This window comes from Ovis aries, chromosome 17, assembly GCF_016772045.2.
Source record: "Ovis aries strain OAR_USU_Benz2616 breed Rambouillet chromosome 17, ARS-UI_Ramb_v3.0, whole genome shotgun sequence".
NCBI classification, from domain to species: domain Eukaryota; kingdom Metazoa; phylum Chordata; class Mammalia; order Artiodactyla; family Bovidae; genus Ovis; species Ovis aries.
This window is the reverse complement of record NC_056070.1, coordinates 50,894,080-50,919,643: the sequence shown is the minus strand read 5'-3', so window position 1 is coordinate 50,919,643 and position 25,564 is coordinate 50,894,080. Positions and strand designations below refer to the sequence as shown.

The window sequence follows — 25,564 nt, the reverse complement described above, 5'->3', positions numbered from 1 at the left end:
AGAATGGACAGGAGGGACTCAAGTGGCAGCAAGAAGACCAGTGAGATAACAATACACCAAAGCAGCATCTCCAGAATGCCTTCAGGAGAGAGGAGATACGGCAGGAGACCCTACTGCTGCTTTTCACGAAAGCATAGTAGTGTATCAGCTTGATAAAATCCAGTGTGGAAGAAAGGAAGGAAGGAAGGCAAGGAGAGTGAAAAAATCCACAGTCCACGGAAGTACAGGATTTTGGAAAGGCAGAGTCACTCCCACCTTATCCCAGTTTTCCCCAGAAGTAACCAGTGTCTAGACCAGATTGTGATTTATGTGACCTTAGACAAGTTATTGGACCCTTTCTCTGTGCCTGTATTTCATCTGGTTAATATCATAAACTGACCCCCACCAGACTTGCTGTGAGGACTGCATGAGTGCACACCTGCTAAGCGCTTGCGCATGCTATCCTGCACGCGATAGGAGCTATATAACGTGTGCTCTAGTTGTCATTAATTGTGATCAGATCAGAAATGTAACCAAGACGACATTGCTAATCAACTATACTTAAATATAAGATTTTGTTAAAATTTTATCGATTTATTACGATAGAATTATTTAACATTGTGTAAGTTTATGGTGTACAATGTGATTAGATACATTTATATAGTCTGAAATTAACCACAGTACAGTTTTTCATTATCTGACACGATAACCATTTCTTTTCATGTCATGATAGCATGTGAAATCTGTTCTCTGAGCAATTTTCATTTTAAACTATAGCCATAAAAATGTGTTAAAATAAATTTTCTTAAACATACAAATATGAATACACTCACTGCATGTTTATTCTTACATAAAAGAGAGCTTGTACGGCTTCTAGGTTGAGTACCAGGTCCTTTTCACTATGTTCTTGGAGCCACGGACATCCTTCGAGACTTACATGTACTGGTCACAAACCGATTAGCATGGCTTTCGTTTATCTATCCGTAGACTGTTTAGGGAGACATTTTGGAGATTGTAGTGAATTAAAACGTCTTGTTAGCCTCCCCGTCGGGGAATCGAACCCCGGTCTCCCGCGTGACAGGCGGGGATACTCACCACTATACTAACGAGGACGCAACTTACTAAGCATTCTCCAGCCGGACTCATAAAGAAATAACATTCTTTCGCTGCCACATCCACTCCGCACTACAATCTCCACCCGCTCAGTGCTGGGCGTCCCTGGCTAGCGGGCTCCTCGGGATGTGGACCTATTTGAATTGGTAAAGGCACTCACGGACTGAATTCTGAGTGTCCAGAACGAACGCCATGTTTGGAAAAGAGGAGAAAAATGTGATTTCCTATATCCTCATTCCAAGAAGACAGCATTTGAAGGGAGGGGATGTAGCTCAGTGGTAGAGCGCATGCTTTGCATGTATGAGGCCCCGGGTTCAATCCCCGGCATCTCCAGGTCTTTCTTTTCTTCTCTCTTTCTTTTTTTAAACCACCTCCTTTGGATCAGTCCGGAGAAGGCAAGGGCAACCTACTCCAGTACTCTGGCCTTGAAAATCCCATGGACAGAGGAGCCTAGTGTGCTGCAGTCCATGGAGTCGCTGAGAGTCGGACACGACTGAGCGACCTCACTTTCACTTTTCACTTTCATGCATTGGAGAAGGAAATGGCAACCCACTCCAGCGTTCTTGCTTGGAGAATCCCAGGGACGGTGGAGCCTGGTGGGCTGCCGTCTATGGGGTCGCACAGAGTCGGGCACGACTGAAGCGCCTTAGCAGCAGCAGCAGCTGGATCAGTCATACAGCAAATCAGGAAAGGGGACCTAAATTCTCCGTATCATCTGACTTAAGAAGTGGGTTTCATTGGAGAGGGCAGTGCTAGTCAAATGCCCCTGGTCTCAATCACAGATGCCCCTGTCCCCTCCCCTGAAGATTCCCATTCAGGTCAGCAGGGAGCCTGCGGTTTTAAACTAACACTCCTAGTGATTCGGGTCATCGAGCAGTTGGAAAACACTAACTTTCTAAGGAGGGTTTTGCAGCTGGCCATTCATTCATTTAAGGACTCCTAAGCACCTAGTGGACACACTGAGCACCTACTGTGTGCTCCGGTAGTGTCAGTTACCCTTGAATCCCCAGATATGGCATGCAAGATTTCACACCCCTCCCAGACTTGGTATTCCATTTTAGAAAGCTAGCAATAAGCAAGGAGCAGTAAATCTTATGAAGACAGTAATAGTGATGACATGGAGACTAAAGAGGGAGGATGTGGGAGCTGCCATAGATAAAGTGTGTGAGTGGCGGGACACTGCAGAAACAGAGGACATAGCAGATGCAAAGGCCTTGAGGTTGAGAGCAGTGGGGGATGGAATTTGCCTTTAATGAATGAGAGTAGAACAGAGTTCACTTCCACTGTATAACTGGAAGGGATTTGATTAGGTCATATCTGAATGGCCTAGTGGTTTTCCCTACTTTCTTGAACTTAAGTCTGAATTTTGCAATAAGGAGTTCATGATCTGAGCCACAGCCAGATCCCGGTCTTGTTTTTCTTGATTTTGTAGAGCTTTTTTCGGCTTCCCAGGTGGCTCCTGTGGGTAAAGAATCCATCTGCATGCAATGCAGGGGAAGCAGGCAGACATGAGATGGATCCCCAGGTCAGGAAGATCTCCTGAGGAGGGCATGGCAACCCACTCTTGTATTCTTGCCTGGAGAATCCCATGGACAGAGGAGCCTGGTGGGCTACAATTCATAGGGTTGCAAAGAGTCAGATATGACGGAAGTGAGTGACTATGCATAGAACTTCTCTATCTTTGGCTGCAAAGAATATAGTCAATCTGATTTCGGTATTGACCATCTGGTGATGTCCATGTGTAGAGTCATCTCTTGCATTGTTGGAAGAAGGTATTTCTTCTTGACCAGTGTGTTCTCTTTGCAAAATTATGCTAGCCTTGGCCTTGCTTCATTTTGTATTCCAAGGCCAAACTTGCTGGTTACTCCAGGTATTGCTAGACTTTCTACTTCTGCATTCCATTCCCCTATGATAAAAAGAGGATCTTTTTTTGGTGTTAGTTCTAGAAGATCTTGTAGGTCTTCATAGAACCATTCAACTGAAGCTTCTTCAGCATTAGTAGTTGGAGCATAGACTTGGTTTGCTGTGATATTAAATGGTTTGCTTTGAAAACAAACCAAGATCGTTCTGTTGTTTTTGAGATTGCACCAAAACCTGCATTTTGAACTCTTTTGTTGATTATGAGGCCTACTCCATTTCTTCTAAGGATCCTTGCCCACAGTAATAGATATAATAATCATCCACTATTTGTCACAGTGGAATTGACAAATAGATTCAAGGGATTAGATCTGATAGAGTGGCTGAAGAACCATAGACAGAGGTTCATAACATTGCACGGGAGTCAGTGATCAGAACAATCTCCAAGAAATAGAAATACAAAAAGGCAAATTGGCTGTTTGACAGGGCCTTACAAATAGCTGAGAAAAGAAGAGAAGTGAAAGGCAAAGGAGAAAAGAAAAAATATAACCATCTGAATGCAGAGTTTCAAAGAGAGATAAGAAAGCCTTCGTAAGTGAACAATGCAAAGAAATAGAGGAAAACAACAGAATGGGAAAGACGAGAATACTGCAATGGTTGCCATTTCCTTGTCCAAGGACAAGAAAGTTAGAGATACCAAGGGAACATTTCATGCAGAGATAGGCACAATAAAGGACAGAAATGGTATGGACCTAACAGAAACAGAAGAGATTAAGAAGAGGTGGCAAGAATACACAGAACTAAACAAAAAAGATCTTAATGACCCAGATCACCACGATGGTATGATCATTCACTTAGAGTCAGACATCCTGGATTGATAAGTCAAATGGGCCTTAGGAAGCATCACTACAAACAAAGCTAGTGGAGGTAATAGAATTCCAGCTGAGCTATTTCAAATCCTAAAAGAGTTAGGATTAGCAAGGCTGCATGCTGTTAAAATGTTGCACTCAATATGCCAACAAATTTGGAAAACTCAACAGTGGCCACAGAACTGGAAAAGGTCATTTTTCATTTCAATCCCAAAGAAGGGCTACGCCAAAGAATGTTCAAACTATCGCATAATTGCTCTCATTTCACATGCTAGCACGGTCATGTTCAAAATCCTCCAAGCTAGCTTCAACAGTATATGAACAGAGAACTTGAAAAGGCAGAGGAACCAGAGATCAAATTGCCAACATCTGTTGAATCACAGTGAAAGCAAGAGAACTCCAGAAAAACATCTACTTCTGCTTCATTGACTATGTTAAACCCTTTGACTGTATGGGTCACAACAAATGGCAGAAAATTCTTCGAGATGGGAATACTAGACCACTTTACCTGCCTCTTGAGAAATCTGTATGCAGGTCAGGAAGCAACAGTTAGAACTGGACATGGAACAACAGACTGGTTCCAAATTGGGAAAGGAGTACGTCAAGGCTGCATATTGTCACCCTGCTTATTTAACTTATATGCAGAGTACATCATGAGAAATGCTGGGCTGGATAAAGCACAAGCTGGAATCAAGATTGCCAGGAAAAATATCAATAACCTGATATGTAGATGACACCACTCTTATGACAGAAAGCAAAGAGGAACTAAAAAGCCTCATGATGAAGGTGAAAGAGGAGAGTGAAAAGCTGGCTTAAAACTCAGTATTCAATAAAACAAAGATCATGGCATCTGGTCCCATCACTTCAAGGCAAATAGATGCGGAAACAATGGAAACAGTGACAGACTTTATATTGGGCTCCAAAATCACCGTGAACGGTGACAGTAGTCATGAAATCAACACACTTGTTCCTCGGAAGGAAAGCTATGACAAACCTAGACAGCATATTACAAGGCAGAGACATTCATATAGTCAAAGCTATAGTTTTTCCAGTAGTCATGTACGAATGTGAAAGTTGGACCATAAAGAAGGCTGAGTGCCAAAGAATTGATGTTTTCCAACTGTGGTGTTGGAGAAGACTCTTGAGAGTCCCCTGGACTGCAAGATCAAACCAGTTGATTTCAAAGGAAATCAGACCTGGGTATTCTTTGGAAGGACTGATGCTGAAGCTGAAACTCCAATACTTTGGCCACCTGATGCGAAGAACTGCCTCATTGGAAAAGATCCTGATGCTGGGAAAGATTAAGGGCAGGAGAAGGGGACAACAGAGGATGAGACGGTTGGATGGCATCACCGACTCAATGGACATGAATTTGAGCAAGCTCCAGGAGATGGTGAAGGACAGGGGAAGTCTGGCATGCTGCAGTCCATGGGGTCACAGAGACTTGGACACAACTGAGCGACTAAACAACGGGAGAGGGTTGACTCTTCCAAGACACTGGAAGACCTGTTGCAGGGGAAGGATGTGATATGTTTTCAATGGCTCCCTCTGGCTGCCATGTGGAAAATTCATCATAGTTGGGCAGAGGGGACCTGAGGCCAGCCAGGAAGCCACTGCCACGGCCCAAGTGGGAGCTGGTGGTGGCACCCTGGCAGTGGAAGTGGGGGTGACCCAGTAGTGGAAGTGGGAAGCGCAAGGGGCAGATCCTGGAAGCGAACTAATAGATATAGACCTGGCAGATGGCTTAGATGTGGGCGGAGGAGTAGGGGATACCTCCTAGTTGGGGAACACTCGGGCCATGCTATGGAGAAAGTAAATAGTTTTGGAAATATTAACCCCCACGTATCTTTGTTGTTCTGTCTTATGTATGTATATTATGGAATGTATGTGTTTATTTTTTTGGCTGCACTGCAAATCTTACAGGATCTTAGTTCCCTGACCGGGGATCAAACCTGGGGCCCAGCAGTGAAAGTGCAGAGTGCTAACCACTGAACCACCAGGAAATTCCCGAATTTATGTGTTTCTATTTGTGCAAGTTGATTCAGGGCAAAAACCTAAGTAAATGAAAGCTGATCAACTTCTATAGGCTCACTGTGCCCTGTGTCACCACTAACACGTTTGTGAGCATCTACTCAGACTAGTTTCCACATGCATGCGTGCGTGTGTTGAGTGTGCAAGTATGCAGAGGCAGGATGTTCCCAGACCCGCCCCCCCCCGCCGCCCAATATGGAGATTCACCAAAAGAATGTACTAGACTCAGTATACAGCTGTTGTCACTTAGGATTTATTACACAGCAATGTAGACTGTGGGGAGCTGACCCCACCAGCTCCACGGGAGCCAGCTGGAGCCCTGGGGACCCTCCCTGGCTGGGGCAGGGGAGGGGCTTGTACCATACCAGCAGGGAACGAAGAGCAGAGGAGGCCCTGCTGCTCTACAAGGGACTAATGTAGTCCACAGAGCATGTTTAAAATGGGACCAGCGTGGGAGATAAATCCATTTTCTATTTTGTAATAAATATTTAAGAAAAGTCACCCTAGGTTGGACTGCCCAGGATGGCAGCAAATTGTGCCCAGGATTGAGCCAAGAGGGTGTCCCAGGGCTCCACCTGTCCCTGGGTGCAGTCTGGAGTCAGGGTGGCCACAGCAGACCCTGATCGCTGCCAGGCCCCCTCGGCCTGCAAGCAGGCGCCGTGTCAGTGGTCACCGGTGGGCGGCCAGGCTTTCTCAACATCAGCGTGCACGGCCTGTGGGAGCCACTCAAGGTACTCGGTTAGCAGGTCTGCAGAGAAGGGAGGGAGAGGGGGTCAGAGTGGCTCTCTGCCCGCCTGCCAGCTGCAGGGCAGACCCTCCCACCACCCCCAGGTCCCCTGGGTGGCCCCATCCCATCGTCCCACCAACCCCGTTGCTGTGGGACACCCGCCCTGGTCAGGCTCACATTTGGGGTTTTTGCTCCAAGCCACCAGCAAGGCATCTCGGCAGTTGGCTTTCTTGGCAACAAGGGCTCTCAGGAGGCTCTCTGTCCTGGGCTGCAGCCTGTGCATGGGATGCAGGATATGGAGCATCTTGAAGTCCACTGCCAGGCCAGCCCTGCCTACGAGGTCTCCTTCCCTCCATCTCACTAGGGGTGCCGGGCGGATGAAAGGATCTAGACTCCATCACCTCCCACCACTTGCCTCTGGTCCACCCACCCAGGCTGCTTCTGTACTTGCTGCTTGTCTCATTTAGAACCTTCCTCCAGACCTCTGCCTGCCTCACAGCCCTGCCTCCCCTGAACCTGCTCAGTCAGGCTTTCCTTTTCTTTCCCTGCCCAATGCCTCATCTCCACGTCCTGCTCTGTCCTTTCGTGGCTGGGCTACCAACTGCCATTTGTACTAGTTGTTCAACCTCCCTGCACTGGAACATTGCACAGGACATGGTCGTGGCTCGATCCCAGCACGAGAACATGGCCGGCACAGAGTGGATGCTCAAAACCAAGTGCTGGGTGAATGACCTGGTATGCAGGGGCTCCTGGAACCACAGCCCCATCGTGAATCCCCGGGGAGTTGCAGGTGTGTGTGCACACCTGTCTGCCTGCTTCTGGTGCCTCAAGCCCCTTGCCTGGTCTGGGGTGCCAGCCTCAGGAAGAGGGAGGCAGCTTCTTGGGACTGGTCCATGGGCAGAAAGAAGAAAGACATGTGTGTATGCTTAGTCGCTTAGCCATGTCTGACTGCGAGCCCATGGACTGCAGCCAGCCAGGCTCCTCTGTCCATGGGGATTCTCCAGGCAAGAATGCTGGAGTGGGTTGCTATTTCCTTCTCCGACCGATCTTCCTAACCTAGGGATTGAACCCAGGTTTCCCACTGTGCAGGCGGATTCTTTATCATCTGAGCCACCAGGGAAGCCTAAAGAGAGGAGCAGGGATAAGCCGAGACCAGGAGGAAGGGCAGGAGGAGGAAAATGATGGGTGGGATGGGGGTGGCTTCTTGCTCACTGGGCAGAAGCCCCCAGGGGCACAGGTGTAGCCAGGGCACAGGTGTACAGGGTGCCTCCTGCTTGGACCTGGCAGCTCTATAATAGGCTGACTTGTTGTTTAGTCACTAAGTCATGTCTGACTCTCTGCAACCCCGTGAACTGAAGCCCACTGGGTTCCTCTACCCATGGGATTCTCCAGGTAAGAATACTGAAGAGGGTTGCCATTTCCCTCTCCAGGAGATATTCCCGACCCAGGGACTGAACTCACGTCTCCTGCATTGTGGGCAGATTCTTTACCACTGAGCCATCTGAAGCCAACAGGTTGGCTAGTTATCTCCCCAAAAATCCATGTCTGCCTAGAACCTCAGGATGTAACCTTATTTGGAAAGAAGGTCTTTGCAGATGTAATTAAGACAAGGTCAAATAGGAGAGAGTGGACCCTGGATCCGATAACCTGAGAAGACACAGAGACAAGGGAAAGCCATGGGAAGAGAGGGAGAGACTAGAGGGATGTGGTGGCCAAGGGGTGCCTGGAACCACGAGGGTGGGAAGAGGCTAGGAGGCTCCTCCCCTGGAGCCTTCAGAGGGAGCACAGCCCTGCTGACACCCCAACTTGAACTTCTAACCTCCAGAACTATGAGAGAATACACGTCTGCTATTCTAAGCCCCTCAGTGGGTAGGGATCTGTTACGGGAACCCCAAGACACAGCTCTTCCACCACCTGCCTGCCCCGATGCTCCCAGGGAAGCCCATACCTGGCCCATGTCTTCAGCATCGTGCTGGGGCTGGATAGCAAACAGCCCTTGTATGAGGCCAGCTTGGGGAAGACCTGGGGAGAGATCACAGGACAGTGGTGAATCCGGGGCTCATGACCTGCCCATGGTGCCAAGAAGAGGCCAAGGGAGTTGTTGGGCTGCTTACCTGCCCCTCCAGGAGAACCCGGGCAAAGTGTTTGTAGCAGTCAAGGCCTTCTGGAAAATCCACCTGGACAGCCGGGAGCGGCCAGCCAACGTGATCTGGAGCACAGGAGCTGGTGAGCGAGGGGCCGCGATGGATCCCCACGGCTCCCCGCTCAGTCCCATCCCCACCCATCTGCAGGGTCCTGCAGCCTGGGATGACACTGCCCAGGACGCAGACACTTCCCAGGGCACATAGGGTGGGGAACCACGTGTCTGGAGCCCAAGGCCATTGGGAAATCACCCTGACTCACAGAACACGCTGGCCCGGTGACACAGCATCCGCCCCTTCTCAGGGCAGTAGGTGGGGGGCGGCTCCTCCAGGGGCTTATCAAACTGGCAGTAAGAAGGCAGCAGGACTGGGATCCACTGCATGTCCACGGTTGAGACACCTGGGGGCCCGGAAGTAGGGGATAGTGTCTCAGTGAGGGGCTTGTGGGCTCTCCTCACACAGGTCCGGTGACACAGCTCACCAGAGGAAGGGGGTCAGGTGAGGGTCCAGCCAGTTGCACTACCTTTCATGTACATCTTGGTGGTCTCCACGATCTCCTGGTAGACCACAAACTCAGGGAGCTCCTTGAAGAGCACAGAACTGGGGTGGATGAAGACAGGGTCGTCGAGGAGGGGGGTCTGCAAGAGAAATGGTAGGTGGGGATGAGTCTGGGAGATACATGAGCAGCGCATGAGGCTGACCCCTGTGAAATTCAGTTACACTCTTGGCCAGAAAAGCAGGACAGCATCCATCAAAAGACAAATAGCTACACCAGCAGGGTGTGTCCACCGATGGAGTGGGTAGCCTGCTGGGAGAGGTACAGACACAGGCTACAGTTATGACCTGCCCAAAATGGGACACTGAGCTAAAAAAGCCAGTGTAAAAGGCCACACAGTGCAGGATCCCATTCATGGGAAACGCATTAGAACAGCAAATCCATATAGACAGAAAGCAGACTCAAGGGGTGTGGAGATTCAGAGAAAATGTGGAGTGATATGGTGATGGGTACAGGGTGTCTTTTTTGGGGGAATAAAAATGTTTTGAAATTAACTATGGTAATGGTTACACAACTCTGTGAATAGACCAGAAACCTCTGAATTGTACATTTTACAGTGGCGAGTATGGGATGTGCTTTCTGTCTCTGTTCAATGAAGTTGGGGGGAAGCTCAAGCCCAAAGGGAGAAGCAGCTGCATTGCCATTTCACCTTGGTCCTAGGTGGGAACTTTCCTGGGGGCAGTGGGACCAGTGACTGAGGACGACAGGCCCACCCAGAGCCAAGGGTCCCCCCAGCTGCCACTCACAGGCATCCTGACACTGTCCAGAGCCAGGTGTCTTAAGCGCCCAGACTGTTAGGCCATGAGACAGACGGGAGGATGAGGAGGGCAGGGGCCCTGGGCATGACTGCCCCACTGGCCATTCCCGAGCCAGCGGCAAACCTTGTAGGCGTTCTTCCACTTGTCGTCCACCAGGTCCTCGCTCTGGACTTTGCGGGCCAGGTGGTCACCCAGGCCGGCTGTCACAATCTGCCGCAGGTAGGTCACCTGGTTCTCGTTAGGTGGCTGCATCTTAGGGTCCACGAAAAGCCCGGCCTCAGGGCACATGGTGTTGACTGAGAAGAGAGCCAGGTGTCAGGACAGCTAGGCCCGGGCTGGCTCTGCCTGGCCTCAGCCACTTGCGTATCTAGGCCCCTGGGCACAGAGGTTGCTGGGAGACAAAGCCCCCAGTGGGGCAGAAACAGCTGCCCACACATGTCTGCTTCTTTCTTGGGACAAAACCCCAGTTTCCTTGTGGGCAGCAGACTATGCTGAGACAACGTGCACCTGCCTCCCTGTCGGCCTCGGGGCAGGGAGCACACCCACCCAGGAGACACATTGCACGGGCCATGCTCTCTGAGCAGGACAGTGTGGAGACAGACCATCTCTCCCGAGGGCCCTGTGCTGCGGAGCCCTGGCGTGAGACCCAGGGCGAGGCCTCCTCCTTCCACACAAGAAGGATCTGAAGCCCATTGTGCACCAGGGAGAAAGGAGATGGGGCTTTGGGCCTTGCTGTATGAGTGGGAGGGAGCAGAAGGGTGAAAACAAGAAGGACCGGGAAGGCAGAAGGGAAGAGTGGGCTTGTGGATCTTAGTTCCCTGACCAGGAATGGAACTTGCGCCCCTTGTAGCGGAAGCCCCAAGTCCTAACTGCTGGACTGCCAGGGAATTCCAGGGCTTTCTGTTATGAGGTTTGCAATGTAGATCTGTCTTCTCTAGAAAACCTTCAGTGAAACCCATGTTGTTTAAATTAAAAGAGAAAGAAGAAGGAAAAAAAGGGGAAGGAAGCAGATCCCTGGGCTGGACAAAGAAGATCTGCCACCCACACCAGGCCCTGATGTGGTTTCAAACAGGTCTGGTCCTCACTGTTCAGACCAAACGGGAGTGGAAAGTGGGGAGCTGAACTGCCACCTGCTCCCCAACTTCAACAAGAGAGGCCCCCTCCACTGCTGGAGAAACAAACCAGGGTTGGACCCTACTTAAGAGTAGAGACCCCTAGATGTGGCCACTGGGCAGGAGGTGCAGCCAGCAGCTGGTCCACACTAGGCCTGGGACAGAGGGCAATGAGAGGGACATCATCAAGGAAAAAAGATGGACATACAACCTGATGAGAGAGCGTCCAGGTATCACTGCCCTGCTCGTGTGCATGTCCTCAGAGGACCACACAAGTGCCACACGCTACAGTCAATTTTATTGAATATGTAAATTCGCAAAATGAGAACTGACTATATGTAGATGACATTGCTCAGAATGTCAACAGGGTCAAGTTCTCTGCCGGGTGTTGCCCAAGGATGGGAGGAGGCCAGAGGGTGGGGGGGCGCCGTACCTGCGGTGGTTAGCTGGCCCCGCAGGCGCCGGATCTCCATCATGGCCTTGTACCGCAGTCCGTTGGCCTCGCAGAACTGGGGTGAGCAGCCTGCGTACTCGCAGGCTCCCACAGCGCCTGTGCGAAGAGGAGGGGAGCACTTGCTTGCTGCCCTGCCCTGCCCTGCCCTCCCACCCTCCCCACCACCCACAGGCCACGCCCATATTGGGCACTCACCAAGCAGCACCATTAGGTCTCCAAGCTTCAGAGAAGCTCCTTGCCCTGCCCAGATCCTCTTCATCTGAGCCACGCGGGCCCGCTTGCCCTTCAGTCTGGCGAGCTCCTCGTCACTGGCGGCTGGCCTACGAGCACACGCCACTTGGGCTTTTTGCCCTGATGCTTGTGGCCACAGGGGCAGGGGACCTGCCAGTTACTCAGAGTGGGCCCAGAAAATGCCTGGTGGGGCCTCTGATCACCATGATCGTGGTCTTGGGAATTCCCTGGAGGACCAGTGATTATGACTCTAGGTTTCCACTGCAGGGTGCACGGGTTTGTTCAATCCCTGGTCAGGCAACTAAGATCCTACAAGCCTTGTGGCAGGGCGAAGATTAAAAAACAAACCACCCTCCGACCCCCCATCTGGAGATCTGTAAAGACTGGAACACTGGCAGGGCACAGGGAGGATGTAGATTTCATACAAGACCACTCACTGAGTCAGTTATGCCCCAGGAGGCTGGATTTCACAGTATTGCTCAGCCCAGGGGGGTCGCCCCCCACCCACCCACCCAGATCCCTGAATGCCCGTCCCACAGCCCCCTACCTGTCCAGCTCCTCGAACAGCTCCCGGACGGTCATGGCAGCCACGATGGTGATGGCGTAGGGCAGGCAGCCATGTTGCCTGCTCAGCGCCAGCATCTTGGCATAGCGTGGCGCCACGGGGAACGTGGCCATGGTCCTGCCCAGCTCGGTGATGGGGCAGCTCAGCCGGGACCTCTGCAGCTGCTTCACCCTGGAGGATGGAAGGTTAGCTCGGAGAGGGGTCAGAGCGGAGAATGGGGCGGGAGCTGGGCTCCCCGCTTCCCTCAAGTCCCTCCCCTACCTTTCTGTTTTTGGGGGAGCCTGCAGGGCACCCAGTGCAATCAGCAGCTCCTCAGCAGCGATGAGGGCTTCCACGGAGGGGGGTGTCGGAAAGGGAAAGTTGATGACCTAGGACACAGGGAGCCGTGGCGGGAGACATGTGTGAATGCAGAGGAGGGCTGGAGGAGGGGGCGAGGGCAGGTCTGGCAAGGGGATGGGGCTCCCACTGCCTACCCTCCAAGCACCATTCACGCTCAGAACATGGGACATGGGGGCCTGGGCACAAAGTCCATGTGCCAGGGGAACCCCAAAGGCTCTTTTTGTTCATTCATTCACATTGTCTCTTACTCGAGAGCATGTACTGAGCACTTCATGTGCACCAGGTGCTGTTCCTGGTGACAGAGGTTGATAAAACAAGACAAGGGCTGAACTGGAATATTGGGATTGACATGTAAACACTACCGACACTATGCATAAAAGAGCAAACAAAAAACTACTGTATAGCAGAGGGAATTCTACTCAGCACCCTGTGGTGACCTAAACGGGAAGGAAATCCAAGCAAGAGGGGAGATACATACACATATAGCTGATTCACTTTCCTGTAGAGCAGAAATAAACACAGTACTGTAAAGCAACTATACGCCAATAAAAACAAAATGAAAAAAATAATACGAACGAGACAAGGGCTCTGGCCCCACTGAGCTTTCACTGCAGATGACCAGTGAGTGATACTCAGTCTCACGTGAATAAACAGTCTCACGGGAGAAAATGTGCCCAGACAATGAGGTGATCGGGGAACAGAGAGCGACCAGGCTCAGGGATTGCCTGAGGGTTGCTTAGAAAGAGTGACCAACTCAAAACCAGTGTTCAAATAAATAGCTGTACACAAATGTTCATGGCAGCATTAGTTGTAGCAGCCAAAAGGTGGTAACAACCCAAATGTCCATCAACAGTTGGACAAACTATGGTCCATCCATCCATACAATGGAGTGCGATTCAGCCATAAAAAGGAAGGAAACTCTGACGTGTGTCAGTGTGGACAAACCTTTAAAACACAACCGCTGGTAAGTTCAGCTGTGGATGACCAAAACACAGAAATATGAAACAGCTATCAATTGACAATATTTTCCGAAATAAACTAATTCAAACTGTCAGCTAGGTTCTTTGACAGTGAAAAATAAAAACCCAAACATACTAATGTAATGAAAAGCATGATCCTCTCTTTTATGATGTTATCTTACTGTGAACTGAATTGATAAATGAATTTTAAATTGGCTAAAACAAACAAAAATCCACAATGTTGACTGAAAGAAGTCAGATAAGAAAGAATAAGTATCAAAGGATTCTATTTTTATGAAATGTCCAAAATGTAAATTCCACAGAGATAAAAAGACTCATGGTTGCCAGTGGCTCGAGGGAGGAAGGCTTGGGAGTGACAGCTGATGGGGAGGGGGTTTCTCTGCCTACACCACCCCTCAGGGAGCAGGGGAGAGGCGAGTGACCCTTCCCCTAGAAGACCAAGTGGGCAGAACATCTCTTGAGTCCCAAGGTCACTGACCACGCTCTCCTCAGAAGGCACAGTACTGGGAAGGTAGGGGTCTCACAGGAGACCACCAGGGGGCTGGGTGAGCACCACGTGGCTCAGCTCTCAGGGCCACAGGGAATGGGGAACAGCCCATGAGGGGGCTCAGGCTGCCCAAGAATACCAGCCTGAACTCAGGGACACTGGCAGGTCACTGGAGCGAGGCCAGGGCTGTGGCTACAACTGACCTTTTCGATGTTGAGAGCTTTCATCTGAAGGATCAAATCCTCCACTGGCCTCCGGGTGATTTCAGGAGGCGGGTACTTCTCAAAGTCACCGAAAACTGCAGATGAGTAGAGTCTGAGCAGAAGGAAGCACCAGAGATTAAAAAAAGAAAAGGGAGTAAACAAAGAGACTCAGCCAAACTACCTGGGATTGAATCTTGACTCTACCACCTTACTAGGCAAGGTATTTACCCTCTTCCTGCCTCACTTTCCTTACCTGTGAGATGGGCTAACACAGCAGCTACCCTGTCGAGACTGGGAAAGATACTTTATTTATTTATTTGGCTGCGGCGTGCAACATGTGGGATCCTAGTTCCCTGACCAGGGATCGAACCTGCGGCCCCTGCACTGAGAGTGTGGTGTCTTACCATTGAAGCACCAGGGAAGTCCCCGGTGAAGATACTTTAGGTGTCACACAGAGTGCTTGGAACTGTGCCTGGCACTTTATTTCTTACTACTTTTCTTTGCATAGTTTCTCATTTTTTTTTCTTTTTTGTAATTTAAAGCAAAGTTGAAAAGAACAGTGTAAAGTTAGTTATTGAAGGAAAAAAAAAAAGACCAGCACATAAACTGGGAGAAAATTATCTGCCAATGATACCTCTGACAAGGATCTACCTCTGACAGGATCATCAGGGAATACTTACAACTCACCAATCAAAAGACAGACACGACTGAAAAATAAACGACAGATCTGAATAGACATCCCTCAAGAGGACACGTACAAATGGCCTATAAGCATGTGAAAAGATGCTCAATGTCATTAGAGAAATGCAAACCAAGACCACTGCGATATACCACCTGTACTTTCATTTCCCATGAAGTGGAAAACGGCAAGCATTGGTGAGACGTGGAGAAATTAGAACCTTCACACACTGCAGGTGGGAATATAAAATGGGGTGCCTGCTGCGGAAACAGTCTGGCGTGTTCCTCAAAATATCAGAATCACCACATAACTGTGAGATTCTACTCCCTAGGTATTTACCTGAGAGACATGGAAACAGACATTCAAATACTTGTACATGAGTGTTCACAGCAGCACTATACACAGGGGCCAAAATGTGGACGCAATCCAAGTGTCTTATCAGCCGATGAACAGATGGGGTCCCTCCAGTGTGCAACAGAATGTTGTTCTGCCATTAAAAGTAACGAAGCACTGACACAGGCTATGGATGAGCCTTGAATACATGATGTGGGGTGAAAGACGTCACATACAAAAGGTGACATACCGTCTGATTTCCTTTACAGAAAATGCCCCGAATGATCAGATCCATACAGACAGGAAGTAGATAGTGGTTGCCAGATCCTGGGGGGTGGGGATGGTAGGGAGGTGTGGGGAGAAACTGATTACTGGGTATTGGGTTTCTTTTGCAGTGATGAGAATATTTGAAAATGAACAGTAGTGGGACTTCTCTGGTGATCCAGTGCCTAAGACTCCACACTCCCAATACAGGGGGCCCAGGTTCATTCTCTGGTCAGGGAACTACATCCGACACGCCACAACTAAGACCCGGGACAGCAAAATAAATAAATAAAATACATTTTTTTAAGAAGAAAATTAATAGTGGTGATGGTTGTACAACTCTGAACATATTAAAATCTACAGAATTGCACATTTCAAAATGGTGAGCTTTATGCTATGGGAATCTGATGCCAATAAAGCTATTAATAAAATAAAAACAAAGGTGCTAATCAACACAGGGCCTGCTATCAGTAGCAGAATAACGAACGATGCAAGTGCCGACCTCCAGCGGGACATGGGGCCCCCTTTCCCCGGACGAGGGTGGGTGACCACTGCACAGTAGCCCTGAGGACACTGAGGGGCCCCAGGGAGCCCCACCTGTAGCAGTGGCCGGGCTCTGTCCGGCCCGCGCGGCCAGCCCGCTGGTCAGCTGAGGCCTGGGAGACCCAGGTGACGCGGAAGGAGGACACGCCGGTGACACGGTCGTAGTGCCGCTTCTTGACCTTCCCACAGTCCACCACGTACTTGATGCCCGGGATGGTCAGGGACGTCTCGGCCACGTTGGTGGCCACGACACAGAGCCGTGCCCCCTCTGGGGGAGGTTGGAAGACCTAGGATGGAGGGGAAGGCGGGTGGCAGCAAGAAAATTGACCACAGTCTCGCCAGTCAGGGAAGAAATCATGGGACTGAGGTCAGAGGAAGTTAGCAGGCAGGGCAGGGCCCTGGAGGTGACCAGCTTGATAGGTTCTCTCCTTGCCTACGGCCACTGTTCCCAAACTAAACATGGGAATGCTCTTGGAGTGCTGATCTAACGGCTGATGGGGAGGTGACCCAGGGCCTGATCTGCCCCCATCTCAACGTCCTGGGAACCCCTGCTGGGCATCCATCCAAGGCCCCACCCAGTTACCTGCGCCTGTTTCTCCGGGGCCAGCAGTGAGTACAGAGGGAGCACGTGGAGGGGGAGCGAGGCATCGGGCTGCTCACCTGCAGGGGCAGCAGAGGTCGGCTGTATCTTGTGGCCTCAGCTGCTGGCACCCCTGCCTGCTCTGTCAGAGAGGCTCCCCTGCAGCTCCACTGCCAGGCCTCAACCCTGGGCACCGGCAGAGGGTGGGCACACTGCAGTCTCTCCTCGGAGAGCCCCCCCAGTCCTGCAGAGGGACCCCCAAGGGCTTGATCGCAGCCCCTCCAACCCCACACTGCCTGCAAAGCTGAGCCTGGGAGTGTCGCCCCCATGACAACCAGCACAAGAGATACTTGAAGGCCTCCTCTGTGCTCGGTGGTTTCAGGAGCCCAGGAGACAGCAAAGGGTGGAGCAGGCAGAAACCCCAGCTCCCCTGTCATCCCCAGGGAGGATTCCTCGCTCGACCCTGGCCCAGGCAGCAGGAACCAGCGGCCTGGGGCTCAACAGGCAGTGAGCGAGTCCCTGCCAGGTCCCACCTCCGTCCACCCCGAGGTCCCCTGAGTCCAGGTCCAGGTCGGAGCCCAGGGCCGCCTCTTCCTCCTCATCCATCTCTGCCTCCCTGTCCTCATCGCCTTCGCCTGCTGGCAGCACTGAGTAACTGTCCAAGCTGATCTGGGGCAGCATCTACGGTAAACAAGACATCAGCATGGAGGGCTGCAGGTGGCCCTACGTGGAGACTGGTGTTGCGAGCAGAGTCCAAGGCCACATGACCCCAGGCCGGTCGCATGATACCCCTGCCTCAGTGTCATCTGGGAGTCAGGAGTGGTCACAGGACTGCTCGTAGGGCTGCCCTGAGAATGCAGAGCTAACACACATGAAGCCCTGAGACCACTGCCTAGTATGGTATAGAGGCAATATTGAAGTCGTGCAAATGCCCTGGGGTGAAAGCCCCCAGTGCCCAGCCCGCCCTCCCCCAGCTCTCCAGCAAACCCCAAAGGCCACTTTCTCTGTCCCACCCCTCCTGGGCATTTCTGCAGGCCCAGCTCAAGGCCTCAGGGCTGGGCCTTCCAGAAGCTTCCTCCCAGCCCCCAGCACAGGGAGCCTGGAATGTCTGAAATCCCAGCCCACCCTCCAGCCCCTGAAGCAGCACCAGCCAACCACTCCCTCCTTGGCAGGAAGGTTCTAGATCCCTGCTGCCCAACAAGGTCACCGGCAGCCCTGAGGGCCCACTGGGCACCAGAAAAGTACCTAAAATGACCAAGGAATTGAATCTTAATTTTATCTGGGTTTTTTCTGGCTATGCTGTGTGGCTCGCAGGATCTTAGCTTCTTGATCAGGGACTGAACCCAGGCTCTCAGTTAAAATACTGAGTCCTAACCACTGAATCACCAGGGAAGGCCCTTATGTGGTTTAATTAACTTTACGTCTGTGCAGGTGCACAGAGCTGGTGCCCACCACGCAGACAAGGCAGCTTCAGAGCCTGGGCTGCCTTTTTTGGCTTCTACGTACCGCGGCCTGGGCCTTCTTTGCCCGTGCCCGTGACTTCTTAAACCTCCTTGTTTCTTCTACCGAATCTTTCTGATCGTCCTTTTCTGGGAAAAGATGAACCAATTAGAAAGGAAGACATCTCCGGGCTCATGCCAAGTCAGCAGGATCCATCATTCACTGTCCAGGGTCACTGATCACCATTCATGGGGAAGGGAGGGCAAGCAAGGGACCGGCTCCTTTAGGGAGGCTCCAAAGGCCAGGCGACCTGCCCCCAGCCTCTTGGGTGATGGGCTTCCACTTGGGATTACCTGGGGGCCTGTGTCTGGTGAGGGGGAAGGCTCTTCTCAGCCTGCGGCATAGCGCGTGCACCTCCGCCTGCCCCGTGAGGAACACCAGGATGCCGCCTGCAGGGAGAACCAGACCCACCGTGACCCGCTTGTTCACATGGCAGATGCAGCCTTGGCAATGACCGTGTGCCAGGCCCTGATCTGAGAGCTGGGGCGCAAGGAAGTGCCGGTTAAATCAAAGCTGCAGAGGCCCAGACGAGCAATGGGACGAGCTGGGATGAGGAGGTAAACCTTTACCATGGAAACAGGCACTGAATCCCTGGACATGAGCACTGGGAAAGCAGGTCTACTCCCAGGAAGTGGGAGCAACCCAAATATCCATCACCTGGCAAATGGATAAATGGAACTACCAGAGCATGTGCCATGGGGATGTGCGGAGAACTGTGAGGGCGGGCGGGGGTTGGGGGGATCAGGAGGGACACTCAGGTGAACACACCTGCCCACTTGCTCTGTATATGTGGGGACAAAAGGCACCCAGAGCCCCACTGTCTGGTTAGTCCCTGAAGCCTTGCAATCCTTGGGGCAGGACAGGTGTGGTGAGTGCCCCGGGACCACTGCAGACACTGAGGTACAGAGAGAGCAAGTGCCACCCCGAGCCCCCGCTGCCTGCAACCCTGGGTCCGCAAGGGGAGGACCCCCGGCCCACCCTGCCAGGGTCTCACCTGCGGGCAGCATGCGATGGATCTTGCAGACCTTCCGGAAGCACTCCCCACTGTAGTCTTCCAGTGGCGTCCGCTTGTTGAAATGCACTGTCACCGGGAACTGCCGGGACTCAACCTACCGGGAGGTACGGGGTCAGGGGTGGGGGATGACCTGAGCCCTCCCACTTCTCTGAACTCTGACCATGAAGGCTGCTGCTACCCCAACCCTCAGGCAACCCCAAGCTCTGCTATGGCTGACAGAGGGGCCCTCCTCCCGCCGGCAGCCCTGAGACCCTGGCCTGGATGGTACCTTGATGACTGGGGGTGGCTGGGTGAAGAGCCGCTGGTTCTGGGTGAAGTCCTCCACTCGCAGTGTGGCCGACATGATGAGCAGCTTCAGCGGCAGGTGCCTCTGGGGAACGAGAGACCCGGGGACCCATGGCCACCCGAGGCCAGGAACACTGACGGCAGCATCGGGGGAGACTTCTGCCCTCCTGGTCTCATCTCCAGCCCCACAAACCTGCTCCTCAGCCCCTCTTCTGGATGCCAAAGACCCAAGAAAAGCAGAAGTGGATGGTAGTGGCCTGTTGAAGGAGCCCTTAAGATCCCCCTGAGGGACTTCCCTGGAGGTCCAGTGGTTAGGACTCAGCACTTCTACTGCTGGGGACCAAGGTTCAATCCCTGGTCGGGGAACTAAGACAGTGCAAGCAGTGTGTCATGGCAAAAAACAAACAAAGGCTTAAAAAAAAAAGATTCTCGAGTCAAGCCCTGATGACGTTAGGCGAGACAGGAGGGCTGAGCTTGGGGTCCACCCCACACACGGGAACAGTGGGTACGGTTGCTGTCAGCCCCCGCTCGACATCATGACTGTCTGTCCCCAAAATGGACAAGGAGGTGCAGCCTGACTCAGGGATGGGTGCAGTGGGTGTGCCTGGTTTTCAGCCACCTCAGCAGCACCTCTTGTGCCCCCTGTGGTGGGCTCTGCTCTCGAGCCCGTGGAAGCTGTCTTCTGAAGCTTGTAAATTGCAAACCCCGGAAGTTCAGCGTCTTTGGTGAACAAAAGCCAAGGTGAGAGGCACAGTGCAGACCAAAGGTTCTGCCTCCTCCCCAACACAACCTCCCTGTCTGGCCCCACCCCATGCACCTCTATGACCCCATGCGTCTCCTGTTTTTCCCACCTCACTCGCTCTGCTCCACCACCCTCAGCTGCCTAACCATCCTCAGTGCACAAATCAAGACCACAGTGAGATGCTGCTAGAATGGTTGAGGACTAAAAACACGCAAAATGTCAAGTGTGGGTGAGGACGTGGAAGGCAGCCTGTACACTGTGGGCGGGAACACGGGAGGCGTGACCACTGCAGAAGCCAGTCAGGAGCGGCTCAGATGAACACAAGGAGCCCCTGGGGGACCTGGCAACCCTGCCCCTGGCACGGGCCCCAGAGAAAGGAAACACGGCCACCTGGACATGGACATTCACAAGAGATGGAAAGTGGGAAGAGCCCAAGTCTCCAATGGTAGATGGATGGGTATATGAAATGTGGTCCAGCCACACAATGGACGATGATTCGGCCATAAAAAGGAATGAAGCACTGACACACGCAACAACGGGGATGAACTCTGAAAATGTGCTAAGTGAAAGAGGCCAGCCACGAAAGGCCGCATGCTGGGACCTCCCTGGTGGCCCAGTGGCCAAGACTCTGTGCTCCCAATGCAGGGGGTCTGGGCTTGGTCCCTGATCAGGGAACTGGATCCTGCACACTGCAACAAAGATCAAAGATCTTGCATGCCATAACTATGACCTGGTGCAGCCAAACAAATAAATTAAAAAAAAATACACACACATACTGTGTGATTTCATTTACGTGAAATATATGGAATAGATAAATCCGTAGAGACGGGAAACAGACCATGGATACCTTGAGATGGGAGAGTGGGGGAGGACCATGGAGATAGCTAAAAGGTTTCTTTTCAGGGTGATGAAAATATTTTAAAGTTGACTGTACTGATGGCATATAACTCTGAATATGCTGAAGCCCACTGAATTGCACACTTTAAATGCATCAGTTACATACAGTTAACAAAAAAAACCCAAAATGAAAACCCGACACAAGCCCTACACCTGCCCCAGGGTCTTTGCACCTGCTTTTCTTGACATTTAGAATCTCCTCCTCTGGCAGCTGCTTCTCACTCCTTCCCTTCCCCCAACCCCCACTCAAAGGCCACCCTCTCTGTGAGTCTCATCACACTACCAACCCTCCTACCTTCTGCCTGATTTTGCTCCCTCTTTCTGGTTTTGTCCACCAGGAATTCACAGGCTTCTGAGTGGCTTACTGCCAGTTGCCTTCCCTTAAATGGAAACCCCATGAAGGCAGGAACCTCTGTCTTGTTTACTGAGATCTGATCGGTGCCTGGCACACAGCACACATAGAACTGATGTCTGATGACAAAGGTTCTGCACTTCTAAGAACTAGGCATGAAAAAGCATCAACTTCTCAGTGGGACTGGCGGGAACTGTTCCATGGCACCCCATCCTAGCACAGCATCCCTTTGATGACCATCCCCGTCCAATCGAGGGACGGGGGGAGATGGAGGGAAAAGCTGACCCCAGGCCGGGCACAGGGTGTCTCACAGCACATGGAGCATACGGGCTTGGTGGGCGGCCCCACCAGTTCTGTGGATTTCAAAGACCTGGCTGGTGTCTTAAAGCCAGATGCAGTGGGGTCTGGCTAAGTGCACGCGTGTTCAATCAAGTCCAACTCTTTGTAGCCCCATGGACTATGGCCCGCTAGGCTCCTCTGTCTATTGAATACTGGAGTGGGTTGCCATTTCCTTCTCCAAAGGATCATCCCGACCTAGGGATCAAACCTGCATCTCCTGCACTGGCAAGTGGATTCTTTACCACTCAGCCAGCTGGGAAGCCCACAGTGTCGCCTGGCCCACCGTGAGCTCCTTGCTTGAGCCTCTTGCTCTGATGGAGGGAAAGGTAACATGATGGAGGCTGAACCTAGGGGTGGAATCTATTTACACCAAGACCCAGAGCCCTCGCTCCTGGCCTGGAGGAGGCAGTTCTAGGAGACCCTCTCATGGCAGCAGTCCGGGTGTGGATGGGCGTGGGCTGAGTGGGCCTCGGGGTTCCCCGGCACCTCCCGCCTACCTTCTCCCGGAGACACACGATGCGGGACAGGAGGCCGATGAGGATGTCAGTGTACACACTCCTCTCGTGGGCCTCGTCGATGATCACCACCTTGTACTTCAGCAGCAGGAAGTCCTAGGGAGGAGTGGGGAGGGGGTCCAGGGATGAGGATGGCCACATGGACTGGAGCACCCCAGGATGAGTGTGCATCCCAAAGCACCCACTCAATGAATTCCTTTGGTAGCTGGCACGGATACAAGAGCACTTGGCCTGCAGCGGGTTGTGGCCTATGACCCCAGGCCTATTTCTCCATCTGTAAAATGGGACAAGAGGACCCATCTCAAGAGGTCATGGAGAAATTTCGATGACAATTACTGTTTATAAAGCAGACAGCACAGAGCCTGGGGCCTGGCAGAGAAAAGGCAGCTGTGATCTATTAGAGCCGAGCTACCAATGCGGATGGTGGGGAGGCGGGCAGGAGACAGGGACCAGGGGAAACAGGGCAGCACACGCCACACAGACAGGGGCCATCAGAGCCCAAAGCACTCCCACAGCCGCCTTCACAGTGATCCTGGCTGGCCTCGAGGCAGAGGAGGCAGGAGTCACCTCTGCCCTCCCCAGAGACCCCTGCCCAGGGGGACCTCAGACAGCCAGTGGGTAGCAGTGTGCTGTTGGCTAATGCCTAAAGTCTGTGAACCAAACTGCAACAAACATACAAGCTCACATGTAATGAACACCGATTAGGTGTTCTGCTAAAGTGCTTTCATGCTTCACATGATTTAAAGCAATTAGGAGGAAGGTACCAGCTTGCAGATCAAGAAACCAAGGCCCAGAGAGGTTAAGTAACTTATCCAAGATCACACAGCAATACAACAGTAAATGCAGTGCTTTGCCAAAATTTGTCACGCTGGCTGCTCACATCCTGGGTGACATCCTAGCTTCCCACTCTTACGCTCACCAGCCTTGCTCTGTGACATGAGAAAAGCAACCAACCTTTTGGATTTCCTTGAGCAAGACACCATCAGTCATGAACTTGATTCTGGTCTCTTCGGTCACGTTTCCTTCATATCGGATCTGGTAGGAGACAACCCTGCAGGCACAAGCTACAGATCAGTCCCCTAGAGCTGCGGCTGCTTGGGGTGGTGGCTACTCCAAGGAGATAAGCAGAGCAGGCCTGGTCCTGCTAGGCAGGCGGCTAAGGGCAGGACTCACCAGCTCACCTACCAAGGCCCAGACACTGGGCCACTCTGCCTACCTCTCTAGGACCCTGGCCTCCAGTGTGAGGGGTGAGGGGAGCTCACAGACAAGTGCAGAGCATGTTAACCACACATGCACATAGACCTTGGCTGGAGCCTGATGTAAACAATCAACTCTAAAAATTTTTTAGGAGGCAACCCAGGAAATGGGAACACGGAAGGAACACACTCAGGAGTTAGGACACACTTTTTAGTGATGGTGATGGTACTGCAATTATGTTTATAGTTGTCCTTAAAAAAAAAAAAGTTACAGGGCTTCCCTGGTGGCTCAGACGGTAAAGAGTCCATCTGCAATGCAAGAGACCTGGGTTCAGTCCCTGGGTTGGGAAGATCCCCTGGAGGAGTGCATGGCAACCTACTCCAGTATTCTTGCCTGGAGAATCCCCACGGACAGAGGAGACTGGTGGGCTACAGTCCATGGGGTCACAAAGAGTCAGACAAGACTGAGCAACTAGGCACCCTGGTGGTCCAGTGTTTAGGACTCTGAGTTCCACTGCAGGGGTCCAGCTTCAGTCCTCAGTTGGGAAACTAGGATCCCCAAGCTACGAGGGGCACCCAAAAACACATAAACAAAAATCCCCAAAACAGAGGCTTGATCTTTCAGACCTACACGATGAAATATTGAGGCTGAGATGATAAGACATCTGAAACTTGCTCCCCAAGAACTGAGGGCGAGCACAGGGCACAGATGACACACAGCTGGTCACTAGGTGACAATTCCTGAAACCGGGTCTCGGGTACATGGTGGGGCTCGTTATACTAGTCTTTCCACTTTTGTGGAAACTTAACACTAACAAGTTAAATAAAGAGGATGAAAGAAAGTGGGGGCAGCTTTGTGTATACTATAAATTTCAAGATATGCAATGAAATGGCATAGGAAAGATACGGACATCTGTGAACAGCCTCCAGGGTGAACGAGGGCGTGTGTCACGGCTCAGCTCGGTGGGTCTGGAGGGCCACCTTCAACCCTCCTCCATGAAGCACAGCACTCACCGTGGCGACAGATTCATCTCCTTAGCTACTCGCTGGGACATGGCCACTGCGGCTACTCGGCGGGGCTCTGTGACGCCGATGATGCTGTTGTCACTGTGAGGGGGAGAACACAGGGCTGAATTTCAGGCAGGAAAGAGCTGACCCAGCAGGCCCGAGGCTGCTGTCCCTACAAACGTCCCTGGCTGGTGTCTGCGATCCTGGATTTCAGGGGCCTCCCACTTCTCCCTGATGGATAAGAGGGGCTCCCTGGGCTTGGACTGTCAGTACAAACCACACGGTTCATACTGACAACTGCTTTCCTTCAGGGAGTCTAGAATTTGGCAGGTACCAGGCAGACAGTGCCCACGTGACCAACCCCCAATGAAGAACCCCGGGCGCTGAGTCTCTATGGGCATCCTAGTAGAGGATAATCATATGTGTTATCACAACTCATCACTGGGGGAAAGAAGCATGTCCTGTGTGACCTTCCAGGAGAGGGGTCTGGGAGCCTGTGCCTGGTTCCCCCAGACTTCACCCCACGTGCCTTCCTCCTTTGCTGATGGAACACTGTGTCCTTCACTGTACGACCTGGGAGTCTTCCAAGAAAATTGCTGAACTTTTGAGCGGTCTTGGGGGCCTCGACATACACGGGTCAAAAGGGCTAACAGGAGATGACACACCGCCGCTCCCACTAGGAACTGATCTAAGTGTTTTACACAAATCCAGTCATTTCCTCACATAACAACCCTGTGAAGTAGGTGGCAATGATGAGCCCCCATCTCACAGCTGAGGCAGCTGAGGTCCAGAGAGGTTAAGGAGCTTGCCTCAAGTCACACGGCATGTCAACCACGGAACTGAAATTAGATCTTCAGGAGCCCGTGCTCCTGACGACTTTGGGGAACCACGTCTCCCTGCCACCTGAGAGGCCT

The 25,564-nt window shown here is 52.0% G+C and overlaps 1 protein-coding gene and 3 non-coding genes across 6 annotated transcripts in view; 2 read left to right on the top strand and 2 right to left on the bottom strand.

Annotated features, from left to right (window-relative positions):
- Positions 1–1,019: 1,019 nt before the first annotated feature.
- TRNAD-GUC (transfer RNA aspartic acid (anticodon GUC)) lies at positions 1,020–1,091 on the bottom strand. The gene has a single exon. It is a non-coding gene; the product is annotated as a tRNA-Asp (tRNA).
- Positions 1,092–1,353: 262 nt separating this feature from the next.
- Positions 1,354–1,425, top strand: TRNAA-UGC (transfer RNA alanine (anticodon UGC)). Its single transcript has one exon. It is a non-coding gene; the product is annotated as a tRNA-Ala (tRNA).
- A 4,655-nt stretch (positions 1,426–6,080) lies between these two features.
- The window catches only part of DHX37 (DEAH-box helicase 37), a 30,862-nt gene continuing 11,378 nt past the window's right edge, over positions 6,081–25,564 (bottom strand). For 2 of the 3 annotated variants that reach the window (XM_027956402.3, XM_060401086.1), the window contains exons 6-27: positions 24,657–24,749; positions 23,401–23,497; positions 22,429–22,542; positions 19,585–19,686; positions 19,296–19,410; positions 18,595–18,690; positions 18,308–18,390; positions 17,335–17,482; positions 16,805–16,881; positions 16,276–16,508; positions 14,403–14,514; positions 12,655–12,761; positions 12,376–12,564; positions 11,793–11,917; positions 11,577–11,693; positions 10,155–10,327; positions 9,241–9,355; positions 8,980–9,117; positions 8,691–8,785; positions 8,525–8,598; positions 6,754–6,851; positions 6,081–6,597 (exon numbers count right to left, since the gene is read on the bottom strand). In XM_027956402.3, the coding sequence (XP_027812203.1) occupies positions 6,512–6,597; positions 6,754–6,851; positions 8,525–8,598; positions 8,691–8,785; positions 8,980–9,117; positions 9,241–9,355; positions 10,155–10,327; positions 11,577–11,693; positions 11,793–11,917; positions 12,376–12,564; positions 12,655–12,761; positions 14,403–14,514; positions 16,276–16,508; positions 16,805–16,881; positions 17,335–17,482; positions 18,308–18,390; positions 18,595–18,690; positions 19,296–19,410; positions 19,585–19,686; positions 22,429–22,542; positions 23,401–23,497; positions 24,657–24,749 (2,587 nt within the window). In that variant the 3' untranslated portion in view covers positions 6,081–6,511. The other variant, XM_042234515.2, reaches the window with a different exon arrangement.
- Positions 19,895–19,967, top strand: TRNAR-UCU (transfer RNA arginine (anticodon UCU)). Its single transcript has one exon. It is a non-coding gene; the product is annotated as a tRNA-Arg (tRNA).